General features: G+C 37.3%; 1 protein-coding gene and 1 non-coding gene across 29 annotated transcripts in view; one reads left to right on the forward strand and one right to left on the reverse strand.

The window, feature by feature from the left end:
* Positions 1-11,302, forward strand: part of CREM (cAMP responsive element modulator) — a 98,659-nt gene extending 87,357 nt beyond the window's left edge. For 19 of the 28 annotated variants that reach the window (XM_059656040.1, XM_059656046.1, XM_059656030.1 and 16 more), the window contains 2 exons: positions 530-686; positions 7,037-7,401. In XM_059656040.1, the coding sequence (XP_059512023.1) occupies positions 530-686; positions 7,037-7,181 (302 nt within the window). In that variant the 3' untranslated portion in view covers positions 7,182-7,401. Of the gene's footprint in view, positions 1-529; positions 687-7,036; positions 7,402-7,449 lie in introns of those variants that run through there. The other 9 variants (XM_059656048.1, XM_059656042.1, XM_059656065.1 and 6 more) reach the window with 1 other exon arrangement.
* Positions 5,005-5,107, reverse strand: LOC132223737 (U6 spliceosomal RNA). Its single transcript, XR_009450513.1, has one exon. It is a non-coding gene; the product is annotated as a U6 spliceosomal RNA (small nuclear RNA).
* Positions 11,303-11,663: the final 361 nt, after the last annotated feature.

The following is an 11,663-nucleotide window of genomic DNA, read 5'->3' on the forward strand; positions in this document are numbered from 1 at the left end:
TTATAATTTTTTAATCTATGCTCTTGCAGTTATTTACATCTATTTTATCTGTATGGTGTGCTACTTACTGTGTATATCTTCCTGACTCTACAATCATTGAAGTCACACTGGTAGCTTGAAATTGGCCATGGTGCAAGCATTTACATCATGGGAATTGACATGCTACAGACGTATCAGGGCTTTTCCCTCCACAAATCTGGTTGTTAAACATTTATCAGCACACCACTGATTTTAGACTTAGCGAACTCTCAGTTGAAAAGCCTCTCTACTTTTAGCCTTTGATAAAAACTTATCTAAAATGCATTAGGGCATTTTTCTACCTTAAATGTATAGAGCATGCTGAATATCATTGTTCCAAGTACTGAAGATCTTTGATACCTACGATTTCTATAATGCTCAGAATAGTCATCTTAAACATTAGCAAGATCACCTCTTAGAATATGTAATAAGTATATTATTTTCAGGGCAATTTTATTTAAAAATATCAAGTTTTAAATTGTTTATATAAGCATGTAATATTTCATTGCAGCTGCCACTGGTGACATGCCAACTTACCAGATCCGAGCACCTACTACTGCTTTGCCACAGGGAGTAGTGATGGCTGCCTCACCAGGAAGTTTGCACAGCCCCCAGCAACTTGCAGAAGAAGCCACACGCAAACGAGAGCTGAGGCTAATGAAAAACAGGTAAGATGGTTCACTAGAAATCAGCAACCACTTATAGGACATACAATTTGTTACTTTGGGATTTTTAAAAAATTACTTTTCCTAAGCTATTCTCCCAAGTTCAGTGTTAAGTGGCATTTTATGTGGATTTGTGCTCTGCATGATAGATTGTCTGCTAGTCAGAGTTCCTAATCATAAAACTATTTCATCAGGAGGAGATTGAATCCTATGTTACAAAGGTAATGTCTGAAAGATACATTAATTTTTTTTAATGATGATGGAAGGGCTTTATTACAAATAAAATTTTATTTTGTACTTAGTATTTACTTTGTGAAGTTAGGTGATAAGTGTAATTTTCTAACTTCTTTATTAGTAAAATAAATTTGTATGCGTTAAGAATTTTCTTAAGTTTTTGTTTATTTAAATTTATTTATTTTTTATTTTTTGTTAATCCTCACCCAAGGATATTTTTTCCATTGATTTTTAGAGAGGGAGGGAGGGAGGGGGAGAGACAGAGGGAGAGAAACATTGATGTGAGAGAGACCCATCAATTGGTTACCTCCGTATATGCCCTGACCAGGGCCAAAGTTTGAGCCTGCAACTGAGGTACATGCCCTTGACTGGAATCATACCCAGGACCCTTCAGTCTGTGGGCCAATGCTCTATCCACCAAGCCAAACTGGCTAGGGCTCTTAAATTTTTTACATATTTCATTTGATCTACTTCTTAACTTTGTTTTTTCTTGATTGTTGAAATACATCTTTATTCTGATAAATTGTAGTCAAATGAAAATACAAAACAACAGAAAGAATTAAAATTACTCATAGCCCCACCACTTAGAGATATCTACTGATATTATCTGTAATAATAAAAGCGGAATATGTAAATCAACTAAACTGCCGAGCAGCAGACGACCGACCGGACGACCTTCCAGATGAAGCCGGGGTTGCGAAGGCCTACTCTTGAACGAATTTCGTGCATAGTAATATATACATTTCCAGCCTGCTCTCTCTCATTTTCTCACTTGTTTTTGCACCCTATCACTGTAACTTTATTATTTTATTTTGTTAATCCTCACCCAAGGATAGTTCTTTCATTGACTTTTAGATTTTTAAGAGAGTGGAAGGGATGGTGGGTAGGAAGGGAGAGAGAGAGAGAGAAAGAAAAACACTGATGTGAGAGAGACACATCAATTGGTTGCCTTCTGCATGTGCCAGGGCCGGGCCTGGGATCGAATCTGTAACCCAGGCACATGCCCCTGACCTGAATGGAACCTGATACCCTTCATTGCAGGGACTGATGCTCTAGCCATTGAGCCACTGGCCAGGACTGTAACTTATTTTTTTTTTTTTAAAGCAGTATATCATACAAATGCTGTTTCCCAAAATTATTTTTTAAAATCTAGTTTGCATATCATTTCTTGGTTTAATTTTTATTATGGATAATGGTGCAAATTAATCTGATTTTCAAAATGAACAGAATAATAATAGTCTGTTTTCCCAGTACTCTTGTTACCTTATTTGTAGGTTTTAAATAATGTCCTCATTGTAAGAAAATAAAACATTTCAGATGGAATTATGTGTTTTCCTATGACCAGGACCACATGGGAGTAGTTAATTTACTAGATGTTAGCAACCTAGTTAATGTAGAAATTGTGGTTTCTGAGCCTCTAAAAACAGAAACAACTGCTGAGTTCATCACTATCCTTTGTAACAGAATCTGAAGCAATAGAAGCTATATTCAGGTTACTAATATAGCCTTTTAAATGGCACAGTTGGATATATTATAGGATTTCTTATGTTTGCTACAGTTCCTAAGTTTATTAGTTATCACAAATCATGAGATGGAGTTTTCTACCCTGAGAAACTCAATAGATTACCAGAAATAGGCTCATTAGGTACACACATCTTTTTTTAAAAAATATTTTTTTTATTGATTTCAGAGAGGGAGGGAGAGGGAGGTAGAAACATCAATAATGAGAAAAAAAATCATTGATCGGCTGCCTCCTGCACATTCCCTACTGGGGACCGAGCCCGCCACCTGGGCTTGTGCCTTGACCACGAATCTAATTATGAATTCCTGGTTCATAGGTCGATGCTCAACCTCTGAGCCACACCAACCCCACTAGATACATGCATATTTATCACTGGTTGTTCCAGGTTTATAAGTCATGCTGGATTCACATTTTGCATCATCAGTATTTTGCTCAGAAATTCTGAAGGGCCTTGAATGAGTGGGGCTCACATAGTATCATAGTTGTTTTGTGGAGATCTTGTTATCGAAGATCCCTAACTTTGATTAGATGGAAGAACATAGATACTTTAAAACTGCACTTTCAGAGATCTTAGGCTATGAATATAGTTGCCCCTCTGGTCATAGAATGTACATTGTGAGGTTCAGTTTAGAATGTAAAGTGTAGCCGAAACCGGTTTGGCTCAGTGGATAGAGCGTCGGCCTGCGGACTGAAAGGTCCCAGGTTCGATTCCGGTCAAGGGCATGTGCCTGGGTTGCGGGCATATCCCCAGTGGGAGATGTGCAGGAGGCAGCTGATCGATGTTTCTCTCTCATCGATGTTTCTAACTCTCTATCTCTCTCCCTTCCTCTCTGTAAAAAATCAATAAAATATATTTTTAAAAAAAAGAATGTAAAGTGTGATGATAATACAAAATTGTTCATCCATGTCTTATTTTCCCAAAGAAAATAAAAAGAAAGAACTAAAAAAGTAGCCTTCTTATCTCCCTTTTGTCATTTTACACCTTTACTTTTAAATGCATTTTTTCTTGATTTCAGAGAGGACGGGAGAAGGAGAGAGAGAGATAGAAACATCAATGATGAGAGAGAATCATTGATCTGTTGCCTTCTGCACGCTCCCCACTGGGGATGGAGCCCTCAACCTGGGCATGTGCCATTGACTGGAACTGAACCTGAGACCCTTCAGTCCACAGGCTGATGCTCTATCCACTGAGCCAAACCCGCTAGGGCTAACTTTATTTTTAGATTAAAAATTTTTTTCTGAACTACCAAAATGAAATAGATAAAATATTAGGCAGTAGGTTCCTATAAAAGGTGCCCCACAGCTACATACACACGCATATCAGTTCTCCCTGAAAGGAGAGGGGGTTGCATTTTTTTGAATTTTAAAAAAATAATTAGTTAATAACTTTTGGATAACATTTGTGTTTGGGCTCTAAATAACTAAAGGGAATGGAGGTGTTATTTTGATTGCCAGTCCAGAGGTGCATGCAGCCAGAACAAAGGCTCCACAGTGTCATCAAGGATCCAGCTCCTCCTCCCTGCTCTGTCATCTTGAGTGTGACATTTGTTCCTGTGATTACAACATGGCTGCCACACCTCCAGGCATTACTTCAGTCAGGAAGAAGAGAGATAAACTGGAGCTGGAAATGGGAGCTGGTTAAGTCTGACCCTTCTAAACACTTTTCCTGGAAGACCCTGCCAACAACTTTCACCCACATTTCATTGACCAGAAATAGCTAATAGAATCTCTAGCTGCAAGGGATTCTGAGAAGGGTCTATTTTAGCTTTCCAAATCTGAATTTCAGAGCAAGACAAAAGAAAAGCAGATAATAAATGGCTATTAGGTTGTTCAGTATCTGTTGAGTAAATACCATATATAAGTTTTAAGTGCTTTATAACTACTGTTTCTATAACTGTCACCTAACTTTCACATGTGGATAGGGCTGGTTATTATCCTTACTTTACAGTTGAGGAACTAAGGTTCAGAGAGTTTATATAATAAGTTTGTTACACAGTGCAAAGTGGACAGAACCTGGATATGCAATTAAGCGTCATTCCAGAGCTTGTCCACTGCATCAACACCAGAGTCACCCCAAAAAGACCTCAGTGTGAGCTTCAGATTTAACTTTATGGAAAGAATATAGGTTTTACTCATTAACATGAAAGAGTTTTATGCATTTTTCTCTTTGGCTAGCATTTATAATGGATATTTAATTATATTTCTACCAATCTGGAGACAGTTTTTATATTTTTACAGCCTTGTCAGCTTTTCTTATTTACCATGTATTTTCTCTCCATGCTGAAGATATATCCAGACAAATGCAAGTTCTCAAAACTGAGCTAACTATTAATAGAAGAAACAGGTGTTTTGAATAGCTGAGAAATACTTAGGAATGTGCCATCTACTAGTGTGATTATTTAAGCTTTGTGCTTGGAACATTTGACTCTGGTAGCATACACATGCACGCACGTGAAATACCAAGTATGGGTATTCACAGTAAATAGTACACCTTGGTAAACACAAATTTAAAAATTGACCAGCCCACAACATTGCTGTTACATATTTATTTATTATTTATTTATTTAAAATATGAAACACTTCATGACTTTGCGCGTCATCCTTGCGCAGGGGCCATGCTAATCCTCTCTGTATCATTCCAATTTTAGTATGTGCTGCCAAAGCAAGCATCTGTTACATATTTAAATTTTCATTTAATGGTGAATTCTTTTAAAAATGACTATCTTCCTTCCAGATTTGGAATTTAATATAATGACTTATTCATGAAAACCTTGGTTTCATTAAATATATTTTAGCTCCTCCTGGAAGAGTTGAATTGTGTTCCCAAACTGGCAGATTTATGTGTGCTTGAATTTATTCTTAACTTTTTCCTGTACATCATTTAGATTAAGTTAATCTATATTTATCAGGTTCAGTTCACTTGTATATTATTACTGTTTTATTAACCAGTTCAGAAGTCTGAGAACTTTGTGGGTTCACAGGGTGAGTGCATTGTTCTTGGCTAGGATATAGGGGTGGTTTTTTTTCTGCAGTTCATTGGGATTTCAAGTTCTCTTCTTTTCTGCTGACTTTAGCTTCTCACAAAGAAAACACAGATAGACAATTATTAGTTAGAGTCAACTATCCTAAAAATAGAGCAGAATTGGCCAAATATGTTGTGTGCATCAATCCTAGTTCAGAAATGCAGCGATGGTAATTGGCTTTACAGTAATTGGTATTTAGACATTCAACACAACTTTTGATAAAATGTTGAATTGTCTTGCAATGTAGGATTTTTTTTTAATGTGAAGGTTACCCCAAAGTCATTTATTCTGAATTGTAAACTCCAAAAAAAAAATTGTTATCAGGATACATCCTATAAAGGAATTAAATGATGTAGTTGCCATCCCCTCCCTGCCCTGAAGAAAAGAAGGAAGAAAATGTTAGCTGTTTTCATGGTTTTGTTTTTTGGGGGTAGGGTCATGCATGAAAATGACTGTAAATCATCTATTTATTGTGTTTGTTGCTTTGGCTGCTGGTCTATTCTTTCCTTTGGGCATGTCTACAGTACTTTAAAATTCAGTATATTGGTTAGTAAAGGCATTTGGTGAGAGAACAGTCTTGAAGTGTGCTTTTGAGTTATTCAGTAGCTTCTTTCTCATGGTTTTAATTGTGGTGTCTCACATTCCTGGATTTAAATTGTCTGAATTATTGAGTATTTATTATGTACCATGCCTTCTTTCCTTTTTTAATTTCCAGAAGCAGAGTTTATTTCATTTTTGTTTATGAAAATGTGCGTGATTTATAATTCATTTATTGTTATTTTTATTCATGTTGTTTCCCAACCAATAAACTGTTTCTTGCAGTTGTGATTGATTTACTTGTTTCACTGAGATTTAGTCTTGAAGAATTAAAATCTCCCATATTGACATTTAAGGTTTCTGAGGATTGATTTTTGTAATTATTTTTGATCAAATAAAGTTAACTGATGGAATATGTGACTTTTGGTGGATAAAAATGACTAAGATAATTGAAAGGATCTGTAAATGTTTTTGTAGAAATTCCACTTGGGGATGTGGTTCTACTGTTTTAGGTTACTGAAAACAATTCTGGTTACAGTTCTCATGGAATGTATGCCCTAAGAAAACACCATTTATGATAAATGCTGGTCAAATGGACTGCTCTCAAGTTGTTCCTGTTGTCTTAGAGCAGTGATGGCAAACCTTTTGAGCTCGGCATGTCAGCATTTTGAAAAAACCTAACTTAACTCCGGTGCCGTGTCACATATAGAAATTTTTTGATATTTGCAACCATAGTAAAACAAAGACTTATATTTTTTGATATTCATTTTATATATTTAAATGCCATTTAACAAAGAAAAATCAACCAAAACAATGAGTTCACGTGTCACCTCTGACACGCGTGTCATAGGTTCGCCATCACTGTCTTAGAGTCACCTTTAAAAATGGCATGTGCTTCGGTATATTTGTTGTGTGGCTTTGTACAGACCTTACCTAGGACTGACTGGCTGTTGAGTTTGGGGGGTCAAAGTTCACTGAGCCCCTCTGGAGTGTGCGGGGAGGTTGTTCCTGAGTCATTTGCCTTGTGTTGGTTCCAGGGAAGCTGCCCGGGAGTGTCGCAGGAAGAAGAAAGAATATGTCAAATGTCTTGAAAACCGTGTGGCTGTGCTTGAAAACCAAAACAAGACTCTCATTGAGGAACTCAAGGCCCTTAAAGATCTTTATTGCCATAAAGCAGAGTAACGGTCTTTGACTTGGATCTTGTTTACTGTGAACTCTAATCAAGGCAGGAGATGGAGCAATTCTACTAATTGCCATGTGGACATATGGAAGGGACATTTGTGACCCTTAAGAATCCGGTTTGGCTTAGTGTTTGAAATTTAATTAGAAATGTTGTTCCAAGATTTGGAGTGCAACCATGTCACATATACCAAGCTTATTTCAGTCTGTTTGTCAATAGCATGCATGCAAAAATTGTTTTGTTTGCCCTTTTGCTTCTACTTTTTTTCAGGGAAGCTGCTAAAGAATGTCGACGTCGAAAGAAAGAATATGTAAAATGTCTGGAGAGTCGAGTTGCAGTGCTGGAAGTTCAGAACAAGAAGCTTATAGAGGAACTTGAAACCTTGAAAGACATTTGCTCTCCTAAAACAGATTAGTAGAAATATTTAACTATGAACTGAGTACAACATGTACAATTGCTTTTGAAGGCAATACAATATGTAGCCGACAAGAATTATGGCTTTTTTCCTTTGTATCATTCATCATATTCTCGAAATTCTAACATTCCTAAAATGCTTCATTGTACGTAGTTAACTTAGCTGTAACTTCAATTTTTTAAAAGAGACAAACTACAAAAAATTGTATTTAGCAAATTCTTAAAATGAAATATTTGTAAGACTTGTTCCAGTGCCACATATTTGCAGTTCCCAATTTCTGTGTCCTCAGTAGTGTCCTATGCAATAAAATTTTCTGCAGGTCTTTTAAAAAAGGATGATCAAAGGTAATGCATCCAGCAATACAATAAAAGTAAACCACAAAAAAATACTTCAGGAAAGAATTGAAAGAAACTAGTGACATGCCTTTATGAAAATAAGAGCCTATAAATGAATTTATGGCATTTGCAGATTTTTATAATCAGTTGCTTTGTAAGGGAAATACTGTGTTATTGTCCTTGAATGCCATAGTTGAAGGACGTTCTTAATAGAACCATGTTGAATACACATGTAGTGTTTAGTGGTCATTTAACTATCTGAACGTTTCCTACAGTTTTTACTCTATTGTGTAATAGAAAAGATCTTGCAGAAACTCCAGTGTCGATTTAATGTTACCTAATGAAAGTTACAAAAAATTGTTAATAACTTGGAATGGGGTAGAAGTTAGAGTTAGAACTGTATTTGCAGACCTTCAAGGGTGCTCGAGCTGATTTCCACACTGGGTCTGATTTCTGCAAATGCTTTTTCTGCCATCTCATCAGAAGAATGGCCCCAGAGCTGCTACACAGAAGAGCCACTGTTCAAGTTCAGCTTGTGTGGTGGAGTAGGCCTCTCTGCACATGGTCTGGAAATCTGCTGATAGACTCCTATTTTGAGTTTTAGGTAACAACTATAGGGGTTTTAAAGTAAAAACAACCCAAGATTTAATTTTTCATTTCAAAATAGCTTGAAGTCTACATTAGGTCAAATACTTTTATGTTAGCACATTTAGATGAAGTTCATTACATTGAGACAGCAGTATTATTGCTGGTATCCACATTTCATTCTATGTTTATAATAAAGAGCTTCAAGGTATAAGCCCAAAGCCCTAACCATGCCCTGTTCTTTGCCTATGTCTTCTCTCATTCACTCTTAAGACCTTTGTTGAAGGCTTACTCTGTGCTAGACTCTGCTATATTTTCTACTATAACTTCTGCCTTGTTGAGGATGCTGCCATCCCATCCCTAGTTTCAATAAAAGAACTGGCCAATGCATGTGGGGAGGTACAGCAGCAGGAGGTCATTTATATAGCATCTAACTACTACTCCCCCATCATAATTCTGTCACTTATTTGTAACTCCCAGAAGGCAGGGCATACCATTTGGAGCTTTCTTTAGAAATACGAATCCTTCTTTCAGAGTCTGAGCTCTAAATTTATCTCAATTTTTGTCTTATAGAGAAGTTAGATGAGGAAAGAAGACAAGGAAGAAGAGTAAGGAAAACCCCAAGTTTCAGGTGAAGAAAAATGGTGCGTTGTACTCAGTCAATCAGTCAGTCATTCGTTCAGTTAGTCACTAAATCAAATGTGTGCCTAATGGCAGACACAGAGAAGACTCAGGGGTCAGCAGACAAGCAGTAAATGCTATGTGCTAGAATTAGAGAAAGATGTAGGCAAGGATTTTATAAGAATATTTCTATAGGAGGTAGATTTTGAACCAGACCTTGATGTAATAGTGCTGAGGAGGAAGGTGCTCTAGACGAAATCCAGAGCACACACTCCAAGGTGCTTGAATTTAGGAGAGGGGGAAGGTCAAGTCGGTACTCACACAAGAATTAGTTTGGTGTAAAAAAGAATGTGTGCTTCACTCTAAAATAGTTATTTCAGAGGAAGAGGATTGCATCTGATTACTTGGGGCCGAAAATAAATGTCCCCTCATCTCCATACTGCTTTAAAAATAAAATTTTAGCCCTGGCCGGTGTTGCTATGTGGTTAGAGCATTGGACTGAAGACTGAAGGGTCACAGGTTCGATTTTCAATCAAGGGCACATACCTGGGTTGCAGGTTTGATCCTGCGTGTAGGAGGCAACCAATCTATGTGTCTCTCACATCGATGTTTCTCTCCCCCTTCCCACCCTCCTTCCCTTGCACTCTCTAAAAATCAACGGGGGAAAAAAATATCCTCCAGTGAGGATTAAACAAAAAAATATATAAATAAGTAAATAAAATGTTATTACCTCACCAAATAAGTCCAGAGGTAGGAAATTGTAGGCTGCTCAATATAGTGACATAATGGCATCATGACCGGATGTTTCCCCCTGCTCTCTGTTCAGGCTGGGTCCCCTGATCTAATGTTGCTGCTGCAGTTTCAGGGAGGAGACAGGCAGCATCTCTTCCTTTTGTCCTATTTGAAAAGCAAGGACAACTTGCACAGAGGACCCTCTGAGTCCTTACTAGCTAGATTTTCATCATAACCAGTCACTGGTAAGGAGAATGGAATTAAAAGCACTGGATTTCCAGTGAAGATTCAACTCCTGGGGCTGGGATGGTCCCAGGCTTCTGTGAGGCATGGCCATCAATATCGAATAAAATGGGTTCTGGAAGAAAGCTGTTGATGCAACTGACAATGTTGCCATCCAGAGATGGTGAGGACATACATTGCTCAGGAAGGTGGTAACAGCTTCAGCTGAGCTGTCAAAGGTGCACTGGAACTGAATTCTTGCTCATTCAATTTGTCCCTGAAACCAAAGCTCTTGCTATAAAAATAGCTTGATTTTATAACTCTCCACTCAGCCTCCAATAGATACTGCCTACAAATGCGCTGAACACAGCAAGCAGTAAATTGGAAGCTGCATGGATATCTACATCTTGACAACATAGGTTCATAGAATCCAGAGCTGCATTTGGGGCGGGGCGGGGGGGGGGGGGTCATTCCAAAAGTTTCAGAATTAGAATCAAGACTTTTGAATATAGAAATAACTGATCCTGGATCATGGGGTTACACCACCTTGTATGTAGTTCATAATGTTAAAACATTTGAAATGGGGAAATAAAAGAAGTGAACTTCTCTGTGTTGAAATGTGTTTGTGCACTACGCTTGCCCAAAACAAGACATATTCCATCCCTTTTCCGTTTTCTTCTTGTGTCCAGTACATGCAGCTTCCTGTGTGCCTAAAGTATACCTTTAAAATATATAGTGAGGAATTGTGGAGCCAGCACTGTGTTTTTCTAGATTGCAGTGAAAAGTAATTAAGCAATTTGGACATGTTTGAGACAAGCGGAACTGTTGCCAGCCAGCTAGCCTGACATTGTTTCATCATAGTAGACCAAGATTCTCAGAAATGTACCCCTTCCTTTCTAAGGTCATCCTAAAGACACAGGCCTGATTCTGAATTACTTAAGCTTGGTATATCTTAATCTTTATGCTTTATGTGTAGCTTTTTTCTATATAAATCATTTTCTCATAAGTACGTTTTTAACACTTTGTTCTTCAAAAACTCATTTGGCCATGTGATAATTAACATAATGAGATTTAAAATATTTATTTCAGGACTATTATCTTTACACACAAATAATTCCAGCAGGGATGGAAAATGATGAATGAAAGGAGAAAAATAACTGCTTTGTTATACTATATTGTATTTGCTCAAATAAAATACAACCTTTGTTATTGCCTTTTTTGTTTCTTTAGTCCTCACCTGAGGATATATTTTTACTTATTTTAGAGAGAGGAAGGGAGAGGGAGAGAGAGAGAGAAACATCGATCCATCTGGGGACCAAACCTGCAACCTGGGTATGTGCCCTGACAGGGAATTGAACCTATGACCCTTCCATGCATGGGCCGATACTCCAACCAACTGAGCCTTACTGGCCAGGGCAAACTCTGTTATTTCTAAGCCAGTCGATTTTTTTTTTAAACAAATATACAGTATAGGCATTTTTTTTTATTTTTAAAATATGTTTTTTAATTAAACCTTTATTGTTCAGATTATTACAGTTGTTCCTCTTTTTCCCTCCATAGCTCCCCTCCACCAG

This window comes from Myotis daubentonii, chromosome 1 (genome assembly GCF_963259705.1).
Source record: "Myotis daubentonii chromosome 1, mMyoDau2.1, whole genome shotgun sequence".
NCBI lineage: Eukaryota > Metazoa > Chordata > Mammalia > Chiroptera > Vespertilionidae > Myotis > Myotis daubentonii.